This window comes from Eufriesea mexicana, unplaced genomic scaffold (genome assembly GCF_001483705.2).
Source record: "Eufriesea mexicana isolate 0111107269 unplaced genomic scaffold, ASM148370v2 scaffold130, whole genome shotgun sequence".
In the NCBI taxonomy this organism is placed as follows: Eukaryota; Metazoa; Arthropoda; class Insecta; order Hymenoptera; family Apidae; genus Eufriesea; species Eufriesea mexicana.
Genome location: NW_016908311.1, coordinates 208,413 through 235,327, shown reverse-complemented (window position 1 = coordinate 235,327; position 26,915 = coordinate 208,413). Strand labels below are relative to the sequence as shown.

At 39.3% G+C, this 26,915-nt stretch overlaps 1 protein-coding gene across 1 annotated transcript in view; it reads right to left on the bottom strand.

The window, feature by feature from the left end:
* Positions 1–4,497: 4,497 nt before the first annotated feature.
* The window catches only part of S6KL (ribosomal protein S6 kinase like), a 94,161-nt gene continuing 71,743 nt past the window's right edge, over positions 4,498–26,915 (bottom strand). The window contains exons 8-9 of the mRNA XM_017910694.1: positions 4,864–5,088; positions 4,498–4,590 (exon numbers count right to left, since the gene is read on the bottom strand). Coding sequence (XP_017766183.1) covers positions 4,498–4,590; positions 4,864–5,088 — 318 coding nt within the window. The remainder of the gene's footprint in view (positions 4,591–4,863; positions 5,089–26,915) is intronic.

Below are 26,915 nucleotides of genomic sequence, written 5' to 3'. Positions count from 1 at the left end.
TCCGATCGTACGTCTCCGCCACGATCGATCGATTCAATGAATTTCGCCGATACAACCGTTTGCACTCCGTCTTTTTCGCCCCCGTGCAATTTCGATTTGCTCGACCCTCGTACATCTCGCGCCGTGCAGACAAGCTCGATTTATTCACGACCCCGCGAAATTTCCGCCGATTCACTCTGCGATCGTAGCGTAATCAACGACGACACTTTTGTCGATATTTTGCGAACTATACTGTCGTTTCCGATCGACGATCGAAGTACCCGATGCGATTCGATGGATTATCGAAGGTTCGAATTGGAGGATTTTTGGAGATAGGAATAGGGGATTATGCGCGTGTTAGATTTTCAAGCGTTTTGGAAGCGTGGACGGAGGATTCGGGGTGGAAAAATTTGGATATTTTCGAGGAGGGATTTAGCAAACGATGCTGTCGGTACGGTGAAAGCTTCGGTAATTTCCACGCTCGGTAACGAAGTCACGGTTTACGTTTTGCACCGGATTGCAGGGATTTGCACATTTGACGAGGGATTCAGTACTCGCGTCTAGATTCTTCATGAATATTCATTCCCCGGCATTTTGTGTCGACGTTTATGAACTCGTCGACGACTCAGAAAAATTCGGAAGGCGTTGAAAAGGGTTTCTATCGGAATTGAATCCCGTCACGTTCATATTTACCTAGATATTTCAAATCTCTGGAAATTTGAAAAGAAAGAAAATCATCTCACACTCCGACAACCATAAAATAATCCTCGCCATGGGAATTAAAATAGTTGCACTTAAAATGTCGAAAAGCAAACAAAATCATCGCTTCCATCACAATTTGACATACTACGATCACTATAAAACTAAATTAACTTTAAGGAAGAAAAATAACATAGAGATAGATTCATCTGAAATTTCAAAAATAGAAAAAAAAAATCCAATTTTTATTCCAATTTATTACTTCGATAAATATATAAAATAAAATGATCGCCATAATACCGATCAAACTATTTCTGAAATTCAAAGAGCAGAAGTATAGAATCGTACACGTATTTCGATCTTAAATCCCGGTCCAAAAAATTACAAAAAAAAAAAAAAAAAGAAAAGAAATTCGAAGAATTGCACGGAACGAAAAATTTCGCGGTCCTCGGTAAATCGAGCTCGCACGCCATCTACGATAGCGAAAGAATTAATGAGAGAAGCATGAGGGTGAAAGAAGAGTGAGGCTGTAAAAAGAAATTGTCGCGATCGGCGGCCGTGCCAAACACGGCCGATTCTACTTGTATCATAATCTCTTACGATAGCGCTATTATTAAACAATAACGAAACAGTAACAACAATAAGGTAACTCGTAATTTAAGGGAGCGTGAAGCGGAATGAGAGAGCGAGAGAATGCGAGCGAACGTCAGTATGTATGCCGATTAATCGTGCGACGAGTACGCGAGTTTAGTGATTACACGTGTCACTAAGAGAAGCACCTCGTAGCTACGAACGGGCTTCACGGCTTTCAGTCCCTGGTCTCGCGATTTTCCTTACTTCTACTCTCACCTCGACCTCGGACCGTCGACTTTTCTCGAAATAGTCGAACCACGCAACGACAAATCGAAAAGACGAAGAAGAAACGAGAGAGGACCGGGTGGTATCGTTGCTTTCTTTCCTCGACGCGAGAACATAACCAAAAAAGATACGGGGAGACGTGGCGAAGGAAGGAAAATGTCGCGAGACCGGGATCTAAAGTCGGCCCAAAGGATTTTTACCAAAACGACTCCGCGAGGCGCGGAGTGGAAGCAGTTATATAAAATTAGACGTAATTATTGAATTTCGTTCGGTTTTGTAAACGAAGTCGATACGCATCCGGTCGGCGGGCAGCGCCGCCGCTGCAGGTGGCGCCGCCGTCGGCGGAAGATGGCGACAGCGTGTCTCGTCGGCTTTGCGGATGGCGAATTTTGTAAAACGCGGACGCGTCCCGCGGGCGATCACTGGCACATCGAAACGGAAGATGTATTCCATGTCCTTCTAACCGTTTTAACTTATCGTTACTCGTTAAATTGTCTTTCTTATCGATCTTCGATACTATTCGTTGTTGGTAGATTTGTAAAATTTAAAGAATCTGTTAAATATGGCTTCCTTTCGCGGGATCGAGAAAATGAATGTGATATACACTTTCTGTTTCATTTTGAAATTTTATATTGGAGACTTGTCCATATTTTAATCGAGAATCATTGTTTTTCTTTTTTAATTAAGAATGATGGGAGAGTTTTTATATAATCGTGTATCTTCGTGTTTCGATGTATATTATTATTTTTGAGGGACATTTGTTGAGAATTGATCGCTTTTTAACGATGTTGATTATAATTCTTTTTTTTTTTGTATTTTTGTTTCATTTTCTTTTTTAATTTGTATTTTATCGTTTCGGACGAGAGAGTGAGAGAGAGAGAGAGAGAGAGGGAGAGGGAGAGAGATATTGGACCAGTGATCGCTCGCCGGCGCGTCGTTCGGGACGTAATTTGAGGAATGCGTTGTATTATATATCGAGAAACCCTTTAAGTGTAAGAATAATAATGTATATATAATTATTATTACCATAAAACTTCGATTGATTGCACTCCGGGGGGTATGGAGCTGTCACCCCTCGTCTGAGGCGGAAGAAATAAAGAAACGCGGAAAAAGTAAAATTGAAACGCACGAAGATGAACGAAGACGAAGCAACAAATCTCAAATGGTATACAGTCGCGGATACAATGATGAAAACGGGGGGAGGGGGGGGGGATGAAAACGTAAAACACGAAACGGTAACAAAAGGCAAAAGAAAACTGTTCTCGCATTGATTTCAAAGGGATGAAACGATGAAACAAAAAGGAAAAAAAAGACGCTGCGTTTTTCGATCCAGATTCGTTCTGTTTTTGTTGTTAGTTTGTACGCACTACGATTTATCGCAATTTATTGTATTATCGATGAAATACTGTAACAAAAATACTGTTAACTATTCTTAAAAAAATTAAAACTTTTGTAAACTGAGACCAATCGCGTCCCGGTGAATTTCTCAAGCTGCTCCTGAAAACGATTCCAGAGGATGTTTATTCTGCTCACCACTGCTCTCTATACATAAAAAAGAAAAAATTCCCAAAGAAACTGAATTTTTTTTTTTCATTTTCATTATATTAACGCTCTGAATATTAGGAGAAATATTTCTCGAACCTGACAAAATGGTGGCACGTCACACGATTTCCATGATTTTGTCCCATCCATTCCTGACATAAATGTGAAATTAATATCGAGAAATGTATAACTGTAATTAATCTTCTATATGTCGTTAAGAAAGAAATACTCTATATAAATATGTGGAGTATTAAAACCTTCGCGTACATAACCTCAAAAACCACCGAGGCTCCACGGAACGTGCTACCATTTTGTCGTGGATTATAGATACGGATTGGTGTGGGGGACAATAAAAATTCGAAACATTGCACAGACACCGTCACAACAACGATATACTTTATTCTCTAATAGGATACATTTCGCTTTCATATGCTTTGCTTCCGCACCAACCATTGCCAGCGCAATGGGGTGGAAGACCCAAGCCACGAGTACACTGCACGCAAAAGCTACAGTCGCACATTGACACGTAAACATTTTGGTTTCACATCACGAAAGCTCTGCAATTTATCCGTAATTCGTAAAAAAAGCCTCTGAACTTCGCGAAATTTTTCTTGAAAATAGCACCAGAGGTTAAGAGATTCGCGCCCCCCAACGGGACAAAGTGAAAGTTAAAAAAATATCCATCTTTCGTGCTACAACGTAATCTAACGAGTGTAAAATCGGCTTAAAATTAATGGATGGCATCGACAGCGACAAGCTAACGTTAACGCTAGGACTACCAATTACATTGTTAATGTTTTGCCAAACATGCTAGTGTTTTTACTATAATATAATTGGACATAAATAATTATATTTTTATCAGGGTAGGTATCATAATAATACTGTCATCGTGACGTTAATTTTCCAACACCAGTCACTATGCAGAGCTAGGGAATTTGGTCCAAGATGGCCACTGAGACCAGCAAAATACTTTTTATCTCGTATTAAATAGACAATCTTTCATCCTACTTGGTCCAAACCGTATTCATCGCCAGAATTAGATTTTATATAAAAATAGTAGAACGAAATAGAAGAAACATTGCGATTTTTAGATCTCGGAATATTTATCTCGGTTTAGTTCTCGAAATTATCTTCACCGACAGATGTCTCTCTTTTCCATTCGGTTTATTTGTAGATGATACTTTCAATAGCTAATGAAAATTCGCATGATCGCCATAGTGACGTTACATTATAGGTAGCCAGACCTATACTTCTTCCACATACGAATTTCCACGGTAATTGCAAGAATGGAGAATCTAAGATAGGTACTTTCGATTGGTTTGGTAGTTCTAGCGTCGACAAAAAATAACTAGGAAAAATCTTCTCGGTCAAAATCGACCTGGCGTCAGCTGAAAAGACTAAGAACAACGTTGCTAAAGATCACATTGATGAGATCATCGGTCCTCGGCGTGAGAGATACTGTCGCCCAGAGAGGTTTTCCACTTTTCGTCCTAGCAGGTTGAACGGAGATTCCTGTACAGAAATTAGAAAAGGTAATTATACAAAGTGAGGTCAAATATCGAGTGGGGATTTTCATTCGACGAAATTTTCACAGAATTACATAATTTGTTAGGTCTGTCAAAATTTCTACGTTTACTGAGCGACATCCAGAAACCTCGAGTTCATAGCTACATCCTAGATTATGACAAGTCATCGACAGGTATATAAACCCCTAACTCGCGATTCGTATGATGCTTATACTAGGTAAATAACCGAGAACAGGCACGAGTAACCCAATTCTCGTACCTTCTTCAGCATATAACTCTGCAGATCGTAGCCCATGTAGAAGGCGATCCTCTGCAGACTCAGCAGAGACCTTAGCCTCAAGCATGGATCCGGTTGAAGCAATCGTTTCAGCAGATCCTTCGCAGCTGCAGAGAGATTTTCCGCGTTCGTTGGCAGAGTGCCAACTGGTGCGTGATTGGTCCTTCTGTTCTCTGGCAGAAGATCGCTGGATGGACCTACCGGGTACTGCAACAGACGAGCAGACAGATGACATAATTAGCGAAAAATCGGCAGAGGTACAGCAGGTTGCGAACATTAGAGACCACGTCTATCAGAGACCATGTGCGGCCATGTCAACCGGGGATAAACGATTACGTATAGAGGCAACGTCAGAGACGCGAACGCTGACTGACTCAAGGCTTCGTAGATCTCTGTGGAAGATCGAGACGGACTCGCGTCGACGATAAACATGCCGATTAAATTTTCTTCCAGCGATGCATCGCTGCTGATTATGGTTAAACATGGCGCGACTGGTTGGTGTCAATCGCCAGTTCTGAGAAGCGCACACTTGCAAGCACACGTGGATCTCTGGACGTCAGCTCCTCTCGTTCGAGGATCGTCGTCTGTGTCCTTGCTGGGATATTAGCGACGAAGATTCCTCCTGCTGTTCCCTCGCGATCAATAATCGGCAATTATTTATTCTCGCAGTCTCCGTTTATACGGATGAATAGAAGAAAGGTGTCGGGATTCTAAGGAGATTCATTTCTTGAGGCTGGAACTTGACAGAGCTTTGACAGAGACACAGTATCTGGTCGGTATCTAGCATAGGACGGAAAGAGTAACCTGCTACCATGTCACGAGTAATAGATTCCAGTAGTGTCAAAGACGAAATCCAGAACTCTGCACAGTGTATGCCATAGTTGACACTAAATTGTCAACGATGCGTATATCCGTGCTACATTTGGATCCGATATCAGCACCTTCTTCGATCAAATTCTCAGACAGGTATAAACAACATATAGACAGGATCCTAAACTGTCGTGATCCTAAAACAGGTACTATTGCATCGCTATATTTCTAGCTGGCTAAACGTCTATCTATCTAGGCTATCTAATCTATCCAAACGTCTAACTCTCTAAAGATAGTTTCATCTCGTTGCTACCTGTAAAAATAAGGAATCTTCAAACTGCAGAATCCTGCACAGTGTATGCCATAGTTGACACTAAATTGTCAATGATGCGTATATCCGTGCTACATTTGTATCCGGTGTCGGTACCTTCTTCTTCTCATCGATCAAATTCTCAGAAGTCACCTAAACAAAATTCAGAGTAGTGTATGCCATAGTTGACACTAAATTGTCAATGATGCGTATATCCGTGCTACATTTGTATCCGATGTCGGTACCTTCTTCTTCTCATCGATGAAATTCTCAGAAGTCACCTAAACAAAATTCAGACACAATCCTAAGTTGTCATGATCCTAAAACAGGCACTACTGTATCTCTATTCTTCTAACCGGCTAAACCTAAGGATAGTTTAGGTCTAAAGACAGTTTCATCTCGTGACTGCCTATAAAAATAAAGAATCTTCTTCGCTAATTCCAGCCTTAAACCTCTTCGGGGCACCCACACGTCTGTCTCTGTCTATCAGGCTAGGGACCTAACCCATCAAGTCACCTGCCAAAGCTAGTAACACATCGAGAAACCGATTAATCGATCACAGGTCGCATCTTCCTCGAACACCACGCCTAGTGGATCCCTAACTAAACGTCGGTTCAGCGACCAATTAACAATCCACACCTGTCCTGACCGCACAGAACCTCGAGCGCTCAAGGGCCCCGGAGACTCCTCTGGCTGGCGCTGTGCGGTGTCCATAAATATTTGTTTTTACGAGTGGAAGGTCGGTAGACTAGAGAAGCTATTACCAATGTGGACTCTAGCCTGTCTAGGTGGTCGGTACCAACGCTCTCCGCTTCGCTCCGCGCAGGTACACACGCAGGGTCAACGGCCACTCACGACCCTCAACCTATTCGCTCGTTCATATCCTCCGAGCGTGTGCCACGACCTCGCGCGATCATCTCTCCCAACGCAACGCGGAACTCTTTGTCCTCTTCAGCCTGCTCGCGATCTCTCCCTTTTTCACGACCTTCCACTCGCTGCTTAGATTGATCGACCACTTCTTCGCGTTGCATAAGTTGCACGGTTTGATCGATGTCAGGCGAAAATTAGGCTTCTCTGGCTAGCTCTGGGACCCGCGGGAACTCGGATCCTCAGGATTAATGCGAACGCCGGTTTTCTTGGCCGGATTTCAGCGTAATGAAGCGGATCTTGGCAGGTGGGAGGAGAATTGAGATGGATGTTTTTGCCGAGGTTTGCGAGTAAAATGGACTTTGACGCGTTGGGAGCAAGACTGATGGATTTGTAATTTGTTACAGGGAGGGAACACGGAGTTTGCGTTGCTTAGAGACCAAGTTTCCTTATTCGTTGCGAAGAAGTTTAGGTATCCAGCTTTGACACTTCGGTTTTAATACGACCAAGGTATATTATTACTCGGGAAAATATAAAAACGGTGTCAAATTTTGACAGCACTTTGGAATATCCTTTTGACTATGCGTAAGTCAGTAGGCATGAGACTTGGAATACGATTTGACTGGAAAGGGGTTAGGTGTTACGACACGGAATTGGTGAACGGTGCTTTTGCGTGAGAAAATTGGAGTCAAGGGAACAAGCTTGTTTATCAATCGCGTACTTAAGCCACGGTACTTTGTTATCATCGAGATCTTAATCGACTCCTCGCGCCGCAATTTATCAAGACGTTGCGTCAGATCAGAACAGGAATCGCTCTTATTACGCTATTTTACATATCGTTTGGCAAGAGAAGCCCCTCCGGTCCTGTGTTCTCGCGTGATCCCTGCCAAACGAAACCGATGAACGGTGAGAATAATTTATCTCTCGAATCCATTTTTCAATCCGAGAGTCGGGGAAGCACTGTAGATCGCTAAGTTCAATAACCAACGTACTATTTCGATCCGACAAAAAACCGATGAATAAAGAAACAGTGCCACGTCCAACCGTTACGTCAATACTTATTTCTCAATAATAAATCAACAATGTTCCTCGATCCGTGGTGAATTCTGCATAATTTTTCATATGTATTATTATTATACAATTTTATTCCGAAATCTATTCGTATTAACATTATCGTACCATCGTATAGGTAAAATAGTAAATTAAAAAATTGTTAAATTACCTAAAATCTCTGTAAATAATATTTAATTATTGCTTTATTTTTTAAATCAATCGAAATTACTACACTATTATTAAAATTCCTGTATAATTAATAATCGACAAATCGATGAATTTTATACCAGTGTAAATAATTTCTTAATTACTACATTATCGCATAGTAATTAACAAATAATCAAATCACTTTACTTTTTAGATCAATCGAAATTACTACACTATTATTAAAATTCCTCTGCAATTAATAATCGATAGATCGATAAATTTGGCATCAGTGCAAATTTCTTAATTGTTACGCTATCACTTGGTAATTACCAAACGATGGAATTCCAAAAATTCGGAAACCACAGCCTCCGATACCACGATCCTCGTAGCACCCAAGCCTCGCATCTCCCATGACTGCCCCCGGAGATGCCCGATGGTCGAGCGTTCCACGAACGGTATAAATCAGGTTATAAATCAATGGACACGACGGATCGATAACGATCGCGACCAGGTTCCTAAATCGTTGTTTACAAGCGTTCGTGGCGAAAGGAAAGCGGGAGAGAGGCGCGGAAAGACGCGGAAGATCGCTGACCGGAGCGGACGTGATATTCCAATTCGATCTCGTCGGGAACCTTGACCGAGAGTAACGGTACAGAACGATCATTACGAGATCGTAGATAGATGAGGCGCTGTTAAACGACCCTGGTCGGTTCTGCATAGATCGGCGAGCGACTACTCGGGAACCGATGAAACGGTTCCAGTTCGTTTGACCCGCACGGACAGCCGATACCTTCAGCCCAGCCGTGATCTTCGGTTCGATGATCCCAGGCCTCTCGAACGCAAGACGTAACAGTATCTCGATAAATACGCGATGAAAGCTGATTATCGATCGACTCGGCAGGGATTATCGATGAGTCCGCTGTGGATCTCGAGGGACCCGCACGCGGAGGATCGGTTGCTCGAGTGGTACGCGAGAGAAGTGGAGCATCGGCCGTTCTAGCTCTTGCAAGGATGGGGATGAGGATGTTTTTCTCACCTGCCCTAGAAAACCTAGAGAGGTAATTAAAAGGTGACCGTGCCGCTTCGTCGCTAGGCCTCGAGCTGCGCGTGAATATCTACGAGTGAGTGGCAGCCATTTTGTTGCGTACACGGTAGCTTGCCATTTTCTCGAGCTCTACAAGTATCGTTTAGATATTTGTAGATCGATACTGGATCTACGAAACTTTGAATGACCGATTTTTTAATTTAAGAAATTATTCTATATTATTTTATTTTATATTTTAGTTATTTCTTTTTATATTCTTATTATAGTTAGAAAAAATTGTTGTATTTAGTTATTTAATTATTCGATTGTTCTATTTAAACAATTCCCAATTCGAGGTTATCGCTTTGATTAAACCTGACTCCGCCATGTTACAAAACATAACCTAACCTCCGCGTGCACGATGGATTGGACTTTTTAATGGAGGATTCGGGAATGAAGATTTCTTCGATCAGGGTTCCTCGAGTTTCGTTTTATCATCGACGAGTTAAACATCGCGAGTAACTGTATAGCTGTCCGTGGAAGAATAAGTGGTCAAATGACAGGCTTCCCGATAATTTATCACCGATCGCAGAGTTTTGATTTATATGTACAGTTATCTGGTAGGATTACTAAGACCAGTTATGGTAACACAGTAGCTGCTGAATGCTTCCTGCCCAGGAGCGTCTCTCTTTCCATTTAAATTCTGCGTTAGTCTCATACTCGTTTCGGATGATCTAGCATCATTTACGTATCCACGATTGTCTCTGAATTTTCAAAATCGTCTCTAGAATTTGAAAATCAGCTTGTCCTCGAATTCTCCAAAACAATAATATCGCGATGAATTACGCCCGAAATTTTAAACCTCACGAATAATATCCGATTTTCTCATCTTCGATGATCGTCAATAAATTTTATCCCTTTTACCACTTATCAAATTTGCAAAATCAATGAATTTTCTGTTGGACAGTTCTAATTTCCCGCTCCATGCTGCCAGACGCTCCTAGCGACATCTGGCATTCTTTTGGTTATTCAAATAAAGCCTAACGGTAGAAGACACTTCCAAGCTATCACCAAGAAAGTACGTATAGTTATTCTGATTGTGAGAAATTATCCCAGTAAAACATAACCTATCCAATGTAATAACCCTTTGCACTCGACGAATTTTCAAAATATCGAAAACTTTTTGCCATAAAGTCTTCGATATTTTCAAAACGGTAAATAGGAAGTGCAAATTAATTGCAAGACGTGGAATTATTTTACCTCGATATTCCACGCGTCTTTGGGGACTTTTAAACTCGAGATATTAATTAATAAGGATCTTTAAAATTTAATTAAATGGCGACTAAGAGTTGCTTCCAGAGTGCAAAGGGTTAGACAACAGATTCACGTTGAAATTCGCGAAATATATGTAATCACGAGCCACCAGAACGGAATAGAAGTGGAATCCCTAGGCGACTTCCGCGTGTTCGCTGTTCCAAGACAGAAGCCTTCGTCCTCGTCGAAGTCATCCGGGGTCTGAAAAATCGGGGTCGTTGAACCCCGTTGGCGGTGCTTCTCGAAACGCGTTTTTTCCTGGTGCTTGAAAAGGCAAAGAGAAGAAGATGCTGGGTGCCTAGGAAGATATACGCGAGCGTGCCACGTTCATCGTTGAATTCCGAGGCGAGCAGAGGCTAGGCCAGCTAATTGCTGAGCAAACCCGAGGCCTCGGCCGGATTCGCCGACGTGGATGCGTTCGTTAGCACTCCTCGAGTCATACTCTGTCGTCTTCGCCCTTTGTCTTGCTCTAAGCGCGTTAGGGCTGCCGAGGAATCGCGGCGAGCATCCGCCATTTGTTTACCGGGGTTTTGCCGGCTGATGGACTCGGAGAAGCGTTAACAGGGGTAAAATCAATGTTTATGGTGGCTCTGTGATTCGAGGAAACGCGTCTTTGGTGCGAAGTACTCGGATCGAATGAAGTTGAGGTAGCAAAGGGTGAAGAAGTTGCCCATCTTCGCGCCTCGTGCACGCGAAGTACAAATATTTGTGCTTTGACGCAATTTCGAAATCGACTTCAACCACTGCACGCGGTAGTAATGCAAATATGTAGATTTGCTATTAAGACTGGCGAAAGTGATTTTTACTTAATTTCAATTTCGCTCTTCTCTTTGGCAGGCCATCTGCGATTTTTGAAAGTGAAAGAGGCTTTTACGCAGAGGTGCGCGAGATCTCGAAAGTAACTCGCCTGTGCCGGGAGACTTTAGATTTTCGAGACTTTCGTTTGGCGCGAGTCAGCTCGATGATTACGAAAATCGTACGAGGAGTTACTTTGTGCAGAATTTTGCGGGGAATTTATTTATCTGCGCGATGTTGAGTGTAATTTTCGAGACTCTCGGTGGTCTCGAATGCAGAGGCACTTTCGAAACCGAGATCTCGCATGCTTCTGGTTTTATGGCAGTTTCTATGGGAAGATTAATCCGTAGATTGGTCTATGGAGGTTCGCGAGTGTCGTATAAATTATTAGACAAACAGAAGTTTTAGTAGAAAATAAATAGGATTTCAGGAATCATGAATCGATTGGAAAAGGAAATAAAATAATTTTTGCCGATTTAAATACAGGATACCTTCTTCTATTAAAAATATAATATTCGTCAAATTGAGAGGAACGATCCTTAGTATAATAAACTATATTAGATAAAAAATATTAAAATATAAATTAATATAAAATTAAAATATATAAATATAAAAATTAAAAATTAAAAATACTGAGGAATAATTAAATACTATGGAAATTAATAAATTCTATTTAAACTAATTATCTTATATTATATTATAGGAGACTATATTAGATAAAATCAACTTTCTGAAATTGATAATAATTTTGTCGAAATAAGTTACATATTTCCATTAACTATCGAACTAACGAACGCCTCAACCTGCGCCATTTTGTCTCGTTTAACAGCTCCGATATTAATTAACGAAATTGCAAAAATTCGATAATTTTCATTTTTCTCCATACGATCGTTCTTCTCAAGAATATATACGAAAACCCAGGCAAACCGTGGAAATTGAGAAAAAATGCTGGAACACGAGCTATATAAATATAGCGCAACACCATAAGCAGAGTCACGAGATCCCTCGAGTTCGCGACGTTTGCGAACAATCGTGGGAAGAGGAAACGCGTGATTTCTGGGCTACACATAGAAAATTAATACCCCGTTTCCTGCCCGGTTCGTTCGTTAACGTTGCCATAATCGCGTTTTCCAGCCCGACCGCAGGGCTTCCCGTGGAATGAGATGCACTGCATTTTAGCATCGCGCAAACATAGGATCGCGAGGGGGCCAGCCGTGTCTTCGTGAAACCCTGCAAGCCTTTTCCACTCTGCTGACTTCGCCAACAGACGTTTTCACAGACGTCCGACTTCAATCTCCCGTGAGAATTGTCGCGGTTCAACTGCATCGCGCAGAGGGAAGGATTTTTGCGCGAGAAATGCTTTCCACCTCGTCGGAATGCGTTTCTTTGCAGTCTCCGCGAAAAGGAGACGCAGGTTTCCAGTGTTTTTAAGCGTCCACGGTTTCCTTCGCGGTTCGTTGTTTGGCAATTTGCAGAATCGTTGGGCAATTGCGCACAGATTTGGGTAATGTCTTTTTGGTCGAGGATTTGTAACGCTAAGTGACTCGAGAGTCGCCATTCGCCCAGATTCGCTTCCGATTTTACGTGACTTATGCAAGATTTCGCTGAAATACCTTTATTAGATTATGGTGAATTTAATGGAAATTTGGTTAAAGGGAAAATATAAAATCCGGTGTAATTATTCTCCCTCGTGAGGAAATGAAATTACGATTGCGAAAGGAGATGAGAGTTTCGCTGTAGTATTTAGCTTCGAACCTGAAGACACTGCGGCGTGTAATGGTATATTAAAATAGGTACACGGATATTGCTTTCAGGTACCTTTTTATAGTAATCGGGGAATTATAGGAAACTTTTCTGAATCAATTGCAATTTGAAACAGTTTCGTTATTTGATGCATTAATATCAATGCTTTTTAACGTAAAGTTGTCAAAAAATTAACTCCCACCTAACGTGAAAAATGAGAATGAATTTTTTAATGTTTATACTTTTCGTGCAATACTTCACTTTAGCTAAAAATACAGTGGAAATAAAAATATTTTTACGTACATATACGTATCGTGCAAATTTATCCTATAAAAATGCAGATATGGTTTATAAAAGTGTGTGAATTATTAAATTTATTATTAATAACAAATTAATATCGTTAATAACAAATTGTTCGCAATGTGAATTTATAATAAAAATAGAAAAATTAATAAATTACGGGTTATTACTTGAACTTATAACGCACTTATGTTAAAATATACCTATAATTTACAAAAAGTTTACAAAATATTACACTTTTTGTTAATGACAAATTGAAATTGTTAATAATAAATTACTCACAACATAAATTTATAATAAAAGTGAAAAAATTAATAAATTATTGGCTATGACTTGAACTTACAACGATTTTATATCAAAACGTACCTATAATTTGCAAAAAAGTTTATAAATTATTACACTAATTGTTAATAACAAATTAATATTGTTAATAACATATAGTTCACGGCGTATATTTATAATAAAAATGAAAAAATTATTAAATTATTGGCTACAACAGCGGAAAAGTAATAATTAATGGATCGGTAAAGTTCGGAAATTTCCGTGGATTTTCGGCCGATCGGCGGCTATATAAAGGGCGACGGACCGCTATTCGGGTCATTTGCCGGTTTGGCATCGGGAGTGTAACATCTAAAATTTTTCGTGTGCGCGAGTGGGGGGAGGGTCGAAGTGAGGTCGGGGTTAGCCACCCCACCCACACCTCACCCCCTTAAATAATTTAATACATTTTTTTTGTTTTCAGGTCTAATTTCTTTTTGTTTTGTTTTCAGATATTAATTATTTTTTTCGTTTTCAGGTTTTAATTATTCTTTTTTTTCCAGCATTTATTTTTTGGTCTCTATTTATCTTTTTATTAACTAATTCGAATATTTCGTATAATATTCGAATGTCTCGTCGTTGGGTCGTTCATATCTCATCGTGGGGTTGTTTAAGTCTCATAAGAGGTGAGGGTGGTCTACTCCATCCACACCCCACCTCTTAAATAATTTAATAATATTTTTTCTTTTCAGGTCTAATTTTATTTCTTTCAGATTTCAATTTTTTTTTTTCAGGTTTTAATTATTTTTTCTTCCAGCTTTTATTTCTTCGTTTCTATTTATCTCTTTATTGACTCATTGGAATATTTCGTATAATATTCGAATGTCTCGTCGTTGGGTCGTTCATATCTCATCGTGGGGTTGTTTAAGTCTCATAAGAGGTGAGGGTGGTCTACTCCATCCACACCCCACCTCTTAAATAATTTAATAATATTTTTTCTTTTCAGGTCTAATTTTATTTCTTTCAGATTTTAATTTTTTTTTCAGGTTTTAATTATTTTTTCTTCCAGCTTTTATTTCTTCGTTTCTATTTATCTCTTTATTGACTCATTCGAATATTTCGTATAATATTCGAATGTCTCGTCGTTGGGTTGTTCGTTTATTTGTTTCATCCTTCCAATTTATATTCGTTCTCTCTTCATATTCATATTCTCTTCATATTCTTTCTCTCTTACTAATCCGTTTCATTTCAGGTTTATATATTTTTTTTCAGGTTTATACATATTCTTTTCAGGTTTATACATATTCTTTTCAGGTTTTCAGGTTTTCAGGTTTGTCAGGACACTGTTGGAGGACGCGGGATGCTGCGTTTAGACCTAAATAGACCTAAGTAGTTATAAGGTAGATGCGTAGACTAAGTCTCATGTGCGCGCTATCTGTGCAAAGGTAAGCTACCTAATTTGGAGCGAAATTCTCTATCTTTTTCCTCTTATCCTCCTCGTTTACCAAATAGAACATAATTGTTCTCGCGATAATCGCGATTTTTCCTAAGTACCGACTAGTCTACGCGACGTACTCCCGTGTACTCGACAACTTCGCGTCTCATAAGTCATCCTCGCGACTCGTCTCCGACACTCATTTCCAGCCACTGTCAATCTCGTCAAGCATCGAGTTCCAGGGTGGCCCTCGGGTCACTGATTCTTCTGGACTTGATGCGGGGGTCCAGCTGCCCCGGTCGCGTACGCGACTGGGGTTCGGGTATGCAGCTGGACGGACATAGTGTCTACGGTTAGACCACAGGGATGATTAAGTTCTACCCCGTGTGGCAGGGATGCGAAGTGTCTGTCTGGCATGCAAGGCCCCGCCGGACCCTCGTGTCGACTCTGGGGTTTCATTGGTTCGGGGGCTATCCTTGGTCCACGTGTAAGTCTTGACGAGTAAAGGCAGTGACTGGACATGAGCTAGGCCCGATCGGGAGGGTGCCGAGGCATGCAGTTGCCTTGTACACGAGAGTACATCTCGTCGGCTAGTCGGTCTTTCGAATAATCGCGAATTCGTTCGGGCGCGATCGCGATTTTTAACTTGCTCGCGTGTTTTATATTTTATTCTCTATTTTTATGAGAAATAATATATCTTAGTGTCGCGACAATAGAGTTGTAGTATACCGAATCGAAATCTCCTTTGTAAGACACGAAATATAATGAAGTGTCGATAGATTTTCACTTTAACTTTTTTCGCTCCAAGTTAGATTAGGGTATCTTTGATGCAGAAAGCGCCAGTAGGCTGCGCCACTAGGGCGCATGTCGGGTCTCGATGCGTAGCCACCTCCACGTGGTGAGACCTGGTAATTGGTATCGTTTTCCAAAGAATAACTTTTGGGAAACGATACCAAGCTAAGAGCTGCGCACAAAATTTAAGATATTACCTATCTTTTGTAAATTTTCGATGTTTCAGTTAACCATTTGACGATTTTTGAGACTGCGAGAGCTAAGTGGACGGAATTCTTGGCAATGACGTCATCCAATACAGTTATAGTTAATAAAAATGTATAAATAATCCAGTTTCTTATTAATAATAAATTGTTCATAGCGTAAATCATAATATAAGAAAAGAATTAATTCATTGGTTGTTACTTGAACAACATCATACTAATGTTTAAATGTACCTATAATTTGTAAAAGTGTAAAAATTATTACACTTATTTCTAGTAACAAATTTTTTCACAACGTAAATTTATAATACAAGTGGAAAAATTACTAAATTATAGGCCGTTACTAGTATATATAACGTATTTGAGTGAAAATGTATCTATAATTAGAAAAAGTTAATAAATTTCTACATTTATTGTTGATAACAAATATTTTGCAACGTATATTATCGATAAAAGTCAAAAAAGTTAATAAATTATTAGCTACTACTTAAACAAACAACGTATTTGTGTTAAAATTTATTCGTAACTTACAAAAAGTTAATAAATTAATAAATTTATTGTTAATAACAAATTAAAATCGTTGATAAAATATAGTTTGCAACCTATATTAATGATAAAAGTCAAAAAAGTTAATAAATTGTTAGTTATTACAGCGAAAAAGTAACTTTTAAAGGAATCGGTAAAGTTCGGAAATTTTCGCCGACTTTCGGCCAGCCGTCGGCTATATAAGGGGCCCGCGTGAAGGCACAAGCCATTTGTCGGTTCGACTTCGGGAGGCCCGCGTTAATATTTTTTCGGTGGGGAAGGGGTTCCGAAAGTGAGGTTGTAGTTATCAGTGGTCGTTGACTAGACCCTTTGGCTAGTCGATAGCCACTGTACACTACACCCACACCCCAACCTCTTAAATAATTTAATAATAATTCTTTCTTTCAGGTACTAATTATTTTTTGTTTCAGGTTTTAATTATCTTTCTTCTTTCAGATTCTATTTCTTTTATTCTAGATTTCATTGTTTATGCATTCAAGTGTTTTGTACAATATGTGAATGCTTCGCCGTTGGTATATTTGTATATCATTGTTGGTTAGATCAATGGCTATTCAGTGGCCATTGTCCACTCTCTTAAATAATTTAACAATAATTTCTTCTTGCAGATTTTATTTTTTTCATTCTATGTGTCTTTGTTTCAGCATTCGAGTATTTCGTATAATATTCGAATGCTTCGTCGTTGGTTTACTTATGTCTCATCGTTGGCTAAATCTTTCCTTTCACAAATTTTACGACTTCTGTTCGATTTGTTTTCGTTAGAGCGTTCGAGTATTTCGTATAATACTCGAGCGCTTCCTCGTTGGTATGTTTATATCTCACCGTTGGAATTTTTCTGTCTCGTAGTTATGTTGTTCAGGTCTCGTCGTTGGCTTGCTCGTTCCATTTGGTTATTAACCTTGATGGTTTCCTCGAACTAATCCGTTTCTTTTCAGCTACATATTAACAATAATATATTCTGTTTTAGCTTTTAGGTTTCTCAAGATTCTGTTTGCGACACATCAATGAACGATGCGTGCGTTTACTTTTAAGTAATCATAAGATAGATCCATAGACTAAGTATCATGTGCGCGCTATCTGTACAAAGGTAAGCTACCTAACTTGGAGCGAAATTTATAAATTCTCTATCATTTTCTTATCCCCCTCGTTTAGCAAATAGAACATAATTGTTCTCGCGATAGTCGTGATTGTTCTTAAGTACTGACTAGCCTACGCGACGTGCTCTCGTGTACTCGATAAGTACATGCTTCATAAGTCATCCTCACGACTCGTCTCCGACACTCATTTCCAGTCACTGTCAATCTCGTCATGCATCGGGTTCCAGGGTGACCCCCTCGGATCAGTGCGTCTTCTGACCTCGACGGGGCGGTCCGCTGCCTAAGTCGTACGCGACTGGGGCTCGGGCACATGCTGGCTGACGGACTAGTACCATCTACGGTTAGACCACAGGGATGATTAAGTTCTACCCCGTGTGGCTGGGATGCGAAGTGTCTGTCTTGGCCGGCAACCGCCCAGCAGGGCCCTCGCGTTGACACTAGAAGTTTCATTGGTTCAGGGACTATCCTTGGTCCACGTGTAAGTCTTGGCGAGTGCGACAGTGACTGGAATTGAGCTAGGCCCGATCGGGAGGGTGCCGAGGTATGAAGTTATCTCTGTACACGGGAGTACATCGCCTAGGCTAGTCGGTCTTTCGAATAATCGCGAACTCGTTCGGGCGCGTCGCGATTTTCTATTAGCTCGCGTGTTTGATACTTCATTCCCTATTTTTATGGGAAATTATTTTATTGCGACAGTAGAGTTTTAGTATATCGAATCGAAATCCCCTTTTGTAAGACACGAAGTAAAATAAAGTGTCATTAGAGTCACTTTAACTTAATTCGCTCCAAGTTAGACTAGGCTACCTTTGATACAGGTATCGCCAGTAGGATGCGCCACTAGGGCGCATGTGGGTCTCGATGCGTAGCCACCTCCTCGTGGTGAGACCTGGTAATTGGTATCGTTTCTCAAAGAGAAATCTTTGGGAAACGATACCAAGCTAAGAGCTCCGCACAAAATTTAATATATGTCCTATCTCTTGTAAATTTTCAATGTTCTCTTCGAACTTTGAAAATTAAGAGTGGACAATATCTGTTAAAGTAATATATGAAGTAAGAAGAATAAAATAAGGGCAGTGAGGCAAGTAAGGTAAGTAAGGTAAGTAAGGTAAGTACGGAAAGTAAGGTAAGTCAGGTAAGTGAAATAATTAAAATCTCCCGCAACAGTAGTCTACGTGTAGTACATATATTCACGCAAACGCTGCGAAATTTGTCTCGATAGAATTCTTGGAAAGTGACGTTACTTCTAGGAATCTGTCGATAAGCAACCTCCTATCATGTTATGTTATCCTAGTACAAAGTCGAGAAATCAGTCGAAAAATTCTCGCCGAAGCAGCAAAAGTATTGTCTGAAAATTCTTGGAAATGACGTCATTTCTTGGAACTGTCTCGGCGAGCGACCTCCTGACATATTATGTTCTCCCGATACAAAATTATAAAATCGGCTAGAAATATTTCTTCGAGGCGGCAGAAGTATTATTCGAGAATTCTTGGAAATGACGTCATTTCTTGGAACTGTCTCGACGATAGACCTCCATCCATATTATGTTCTCCTGATACAAAATCGCAAAATTGGCCAAAAAATTTTCTTCGAGGTTGCAAAAGTATTGACCACCGTCGCGGCAAAAGAATAGGCCAAAAACGGCAAAAGTATTGTCCAGAAGCGGGAAAAGTATTGACCAAAAACGGGAAAAGTATTGACCAAAGGCAGGAAAAGTATTGTCCAGAAACGGGAAAAGTATTGACCAAATGCAGGAAAAGTATTGTCCACGGTCGCGGAAAAAGTATTGTCCAAAAGCGGGAAAAATATTGTCCGCGTAGGCGGCAAAAGTATTGTCCGAGAATTCTTGGAAATGACGTCATTTCTTGGAAGTGGTTCAGCAAGAGACCTCCTGTCCTATTATGCTCTCCTGATGCAAAATCGTGAAATTGGCCAAATCTTTTTCGCAGAGGCTGCAAAAGTATTGTTCGGAGAATTCGAGGAAATGACGTCATTTCTTGGAACTGGCTCGGCGTTAGACCTACTTCCATGTTATATTCTCCTAATACAAAATCGCAAAATTTGCCGAAAGTTTTATTCAATGGCTGAAAAAGTATTGCCCAAAGGGCGACCTCCTTTCATCTTATGTTCTCCTAACATAAAATCGCAAAATTTACCGAAAGTTTTATTCAATGGCTGGAAAAGTATTGTCCAAAGGGCGACCTCCTTTCATCTTATGTTCTCCTAACATAAAATCGCAAAATTTGCCGAAAGTTTTATTCAATGGCTGGAAAAGTATTGTCCAAAGAATGATCTCCTTCCATGTTATGTTATCCGGATGCAAAATCTCAAAATTGGTTAAAAATTTTTGTGTGGCTGGAAAAGTATTGTCCGAAGAATTCTTGGAAATGTCGTTAATTCTTAGAATTCTTTCTAAATACGATCTCTCTTTATGTTATATTCTATTATTGTAAAGTAATAACGTAATTGTATTGAAACTGCCTATAGTATTGTACAAAATTTTATCTTTTTCCAATTATAAGAATTTCACTGTAACAAAAATAAATAAAAAGTAAAAAACAGGAATTTCTATTTTTTTTCCACCCTTGTAATGGCCACACGAAAGATTGTAATTACTCCTCTAAATACAATATATCCTCCTTGATTCTTTTTATGTTGACTTTATTTTCTATCATCTGTAACATAACGTTACATATCTAAATAAATGCGGAACCGAAGATAATTCGGTTCATCATAAAATAAATTCTATATACCCTTAATACACCTCGTTGTACTGCTGTAATTCGTTCAGTGAGACAGACAAGGATAGAAAATCTTGGAACATTTTATCTGTGCCATCTATGATTTTGGACTCGAAGCAAGATGTAGGTAACAGGAGTGCAGAATACCCGAGGAGGTAATTGAATACCTCTCGTGAGCTTCGATAGGTAAGGACGGAAATTTTTGTAACATGCGATTAGTGCCATCTATGATTTTGGACTTGAAACTCGGGTTTGGTAATAGGGGAGCAGAATACGCGAAGAGGTTGTGGAATATCTTTTATAAACTTAGCGCTCAAAATCATAGATGGAGCTGATCGAATATTCCAGGAGTTTCTATCCTTACCTATGGAGATTCACGAAAGGTGTTCGACAACCTCCTCGCATACTCTGAGCTCCTATTACCTATCATGGGATTCGAGTCCAAAATCATAGATGGCGCAGATCAAATGTTCCAAGATTTTCTACTTATTTTATACATTATTTTTTTTAATTCTTTGCTATTTTCGCAATAAGAGCATAAAAGAACGTAAAGAAATTATACATAAACTACAGATACTATTAATTTTAACAATTTTTCTTTGCTAATAATTCATTTATTATCAATTAACATATTATTGATTGTTCATAATGTTGATAGCATATATATCACAATCGGAGGTTAAAGCAATAAATAAATAACACCATAATAAATACAAGAAAAAGATACATATATATTTTTGTCGTTTGTATGCAAATTCATAATTAATTATATTTTCTTTTTCGTATACTGTTATATGTTAGTTCAATTGCACTTGGTACCCGAATTACGCGTAGTTACGGCACTGTCGTGGCTAGCAATGGCGGTAAACCTCTATATGCACATCACCAACGAATATTTTCTCGTTCTAATCGAATTGAAAACTGTTTCGACAATTATTTTCCATGGTTTCTTCTTCAGAGAAACCTATAGAACACGATACCGTGTAGCAAATTCGTGTCAGATAAAGAATTTTCTGTAAAAATGCACGAATAATACGTATAAAGTATACTCAACGACTTATTTTTAAATTTTGATGATCGATTATAATTATTAAAAAACACGAATAATTATAATTATGGACATTGATAGATTTAGAATACTGTCCACTATCTTACAAGACAACAATGAACCTGCTAACATTCCTACTTTTTATGTAATACTTCGTTTTATCCAAAAATCGTGCGTTTTTAGAAACACTCGCAATTTTCAAAAATTTAGAATGATAGAGCAATATCGATTTTGGATTGATTTTCGAGAAAAATATAGGCATGCTTTGTACAGGAATTACCCAATGTATATTACGAATTAATTAATAAAATCCATGTTGAATATTATTATTATCGAAATAATGCATCATCTCAGCCAATTTCCACCGATTTCTTCATCCCGATCGGCAATCGGTTGAGTAAAGATCGGACTCTCGTGTCCAATCTTCGAGTCTCGATTAACAGCAGACATTTGTCTCGAAGCTGCACACGCGTCGACGGGATGCGTAATGATGCATCGAATATGCGCCGAGCGGATGTCACGAAACGAAGAGGAAACCCGAAGATAGACTGAGCACGTGTCTTATGTCTGCAATCGCTATGGTCTCGTATTTTCGCGCGTATGCTTTCTCCCACTTATCCCTGTGCCATTGATCGTCTGCGAATGTCTCTTTATAACGAACGATCGATTAACCTGCGTCCTTACGGTATCACCTGCCTCCCACCTACCATCCGATGAATCTCCATTCCAATCCTGATCACCTAACGTCCATCGTTCCGAATTAATTATATTAAAAATGAAAAATTAGAAACTAACTATCAAATTGAAAATTAAAAATTAAAAATCAGGAGTAAATTTGAAAAATTGAAAATTAAAATTATTAAAGCACCGAATTCCTTGCATTCAAATTAGAAATGTAACATTAATCATAACTAGCTATCAAATGGATAATTAAAGAATTAAATAAAAGAAATTGAAAATTAAAATTATTAACGCACCCAATTCCTTGCATCCAAATTAAAAACGTAACATCGATTATAACTATAATTACTAGATTAAAAATCGAAGGATTAAATTTAAAAAAAATAAAAATTAAAATTATTAAAGCATTGAATACCTCGTATCCAAACTAGAAACATAACCTCGATCACAAGTACCTACCAAATTGATAATTGAAATATTAAATTAAAAATATTGGAAATTAAAATTATTAAAACACCGAATTCCTGGCATCCAAATTAGTAACATCGATCATAACCAGCTATCAAATCGATAATTAAAGAATTAAATAAAAGAAATTGAAAATTAAAATTATCAAAGCACCCAATTCCTCGCATCCAAATTAGAAACGTAGCATCAATCATAACTATCAGCTGAACAATTGAAAAATTGAATAAAATTGAAAATTAACATTAGCAATGTCCCGAAATTTCTCGCACACGAACTAGAAACTTTTGCAACTATTCGAAGCGATCCGAGAAGTTTCCCTATGGATCCCGAATCATGTCGACTTGACGGAAATTATCGGCCCGCGACTTACCCAACAAATTCGTGCAATTTTCAAAGAAACGATTACCGCGTCAAGCATTATAGTACCTCGGAACGAAAGTTCGTGGCAAATGAATATCAGCAACCGGTTTCCTCGAACGATGTCAAGAACACGTACGATTACTCCCCGCGATCGATAATGGAACGTTAACTCGAGGATCCAGGGGAAGAAAAGAAAGAAGAAAAAGGAAAATAAAAATAAAGAAATGATCACCGTAAGAAACGATGCGCTCATCGAGCATGCACGTCGGCGTTTCTCGGCGATCAAGCCGAGGGAATCGGCGATTTCGTTGCGTGGACGCTCGAAACGCTGAAATCGGAAGCTCCGCGGGTGAAACGCGGGCGCCATGGGGCCCCATAGATCGATATTACGACGTGGAAGGTTGGTTTCCCGCGAGGTGCATCGACCACGGGGCCCGGTTCTATTCCAGGCACGATGACGGTGTTCTCACGACAGAAACTGCAAATAGAAACTGGTGATTACGAATCCATCATCGGCATCGGCCGCCGGAGGTGGAGTCCTTGTCAGGAATTCCTGTGCCGCGGGATTTCTTGTCGGTCAAAGGATACGAGAAAATAGAAAGCCAGCCACGAGCGAGGAAAACACGCGTACTCGCCTCGAGATTTCAGGGAATAGTTAAGGGACGAGAGATGGCGGAGAGATCATCGCGCATGATGGGAATCGCGAGTGACCATGGAATTCTCATTTTTGTCCCTTGCTTGGCAACCATTTCGCAGACCTTTTCAACACAGGCAATTTTATACTTTTCATCCAGGTTAATTAATACGATTTTGTCTAGATGAATTTACGCTTTATCACTGACAGCTGTGACAATTGTGACTCGTAAATGTGCTATTATGACAGGAGGAAAAAGTCGTTTCAAAATAATTTTGCGACTTTTATTCGTAACGAAACGTGCAAATCAATTGGAATTACCAAATCTATAGCAGGGCTGTCCAAACTTTTAGTTTAAAGAACGATAAACTAATTAACGTATTTAAGTAATTTAAATTTTATTAATTTAGGATCCTTGTTGCTATAAAGACAGCAACGTGGAATTAGAGTGACATTAACTTATACATTTTTATTTTTATATTTTATATATATATATGAAACTCGATATATTTCTCAATATCTTTGACTAATTGAAATAAACAAATTTCACTCGTGCATCAATTGGAATTGCCAAATTTATAGCAGGGGTGTCCAAACATTTAGTTTAAAAAATTATAAATTAATTAATATATTTGAGTAATTTAAATTTTATTAATTTATGATCCTTCTTGCTATAAAGACAGCAACGTGGAATTAGAGTGACATTAACTTATACATTTTTATTCGCCATTTTATATATACATATATATATATAAGACTCGATATATTTCTCAATATCTTTGACTAATGAAAATAAATAAATCCCACTCGTGCATCAATTGGAATTACCAAATCTATAACAGGGATGCCCAATATTTTGCTTAAAAAATAGTAAACTAATTAACATATTTAAGTAATTTAAATTTTATTAATTCATGACCCTTGTTGCTATAAAGACAGCAACGTGGAATTATGTGGTATTGTCTTGTACATTTTTATTCGCCATTTTATATATATATAAGACTCGATATATTTTTCAATATCTTTGACTAATGAAAATAAATAAATTCCACTCGTGAATCAATTGGAATTACCAAATCTATAGCAGGGGTGCCCAAACTTTTAGTTTAAACAATTATAAATTAATTAATATATTTGAGTAATTTAAATTTTATTAATTTATGACCCTTGTTGCTATAAAGACAGCAACGTGGAAATATGTGGTATTGTCTTGTACATTTTTATTCGCCATTTTATATATATATAAGACTGGATATATTTTTCAATATCTTTGACTAATGAAAATAAATAAATTCCACTCGTGCATCAATTGGAATTACCAAATCTATAATAAGGGTATCCAAACTTTTAGTTTAAACAATTATAAACCAATTAACACATTTAAGTAATTTGAATTTTATTAATTTAGGATTCTCGTTGCTCTAAACGCAGCAACGTGTAAGTAGCCATTGACAACGTGTCATTGTCTTATACATTTTTATTTTTATATTTTACATACATATAATACTCGATATGTATCTCAATATCTTTGACTAATAAAAATAAATAAATCTCACCGGTGTATATCGAGCTTAAGCCAATATACTCTGCCATATATTCTTGAGGAAGCAATAACAACCGTCATGCTACGCTATCATCGAGCCAACCATCGGCCATTGCAGCATCGTACGAAGCCCGTGATCTCTGAAGCGCATCTACTAATCGTACTCCATGGAAATATTCAAATCGGATAACCCAGCACCCTCGCGGCGGACACTCGTCGCCCATTACCTTAAACGGCCTTATACAGCGACTTAAAATAACTCCGGCACATAAAATCGAGAGCAGCGCGCTGCCGTGGAGGAACAAAGGACAGGAAGGGGTCGGTGGGAGGAAGAGGCGCGACGGATGAGAGAAGGGAGGGCGAGAAAAGGGGGGGAAAGGACGAAAAAGGGTGCAAAAGGAGGAACGGGAGAAGCACGGGGAAAAGAAGAAAGCGTGGAAAGAGGAAGAGGGACCGGTCGCGTACTTAACACAGCGTCGGACATTAACTTCCCATTAACTGTCGGCCATTAAAGGAGCCAGGAGGAGGCAGCGCACCGCTGGCGCCAGGAGTAATCGGCATCGGGTACTAGGCGCCCCGTGCAATCCGCATACAACTCTTCAAGGCTATTTATAAACCTGCCCCGCTGCTGCAGGCGGACTCCGCGTGAATAAACCCGCGATAAAATCCCCTTTCGGCGACGACTCGCGATAGGGCCCCGCGTTTCCTCGCCTGTTCCTCCGTTTCCACGCTGATAGAGCCGTCCTTGACTCCGAGTTCCATCGTAACAGGAAGACGAGGGGGGCAGGCGGGGGCCCGATGCTTGATAATTCGAAAAAGCTCGCGAATTATTAACCCCGATCGTGGGTTTAACCTCCACGCTAGAATTGTACGATACGAGGACGATGAAGCGTGGAATACGCGAATCGCGAAATTAAACATGGCGGACCCACTAGTTTCCAGCGCACGATTTTTGTTAATTACATCGAAATTATCGGTTTTCAATTACAATTTCGTATGAACGAATACAATACGAATTTAAGACCCGTCGGTGGGCCTGAAGAGAAGATTTAGCATAGTATAGTATAGTAAATCGTGGTACAGGCAGTTAAGAGCAGACGATGCGATGAAATATATAGCTAAAAGGGATTTAGAGTAGAGGATGGCTTTTTCGATAGATGATTCGTAAGAGGAGATGATACAGAAGTACTATATGGATGTCTATACTTGAAGAACAGAGATCAATTCGCAGGGAAATATAAAATTCCTAAGAAGAGAATTAATTACCGTTAAAAGCTCCTAAAATCGGCAAAACTGTTGGAAGTAGCGACGTAACACGGACTCGAACTCTGAGAATCTGTTCTGAGCCATGGAAACACTTGCATGGATTATACAGAACATTTCTGGAGTAACTTAATCTAGTCCCAAAATTGAGACAGAATAATTAACACTGTCAAACCACACTAGTTTAGTTATAAACTATATCCATATATCCTGTTTTTCCTTATCGCTACCACTGCTCACGTGATTTCATGCTGTTCCTATAGCGAGCATTCTTGAATAATGTATACCGAGAATTTAAAGTATCTTTACTAATAAGAATGACTAAAACGAATCCTTCCCTTTTATAAACCCTCGCCCCAAAAAAGACTAAACTTAAAAAGGTGTCCCCTAAAACTCAACAAAGTCCGAGCAAATGAGCATCGATTCTTCTAGCTGGTAACGAAAACTGAAATCCATTTCCCGCAGCACCTGCCATAAATTAACCCCATGCCAGCCTCAGAGCTAAAGCGGAGGCTGACAAACCCCCCTGACCGTGGGCCCCCGGCAGCAGAAAAAGGAGGAACGCTCGAGGGTTCCCGCGCGCGCGCAGAAAAAGCAAGATTGAATTC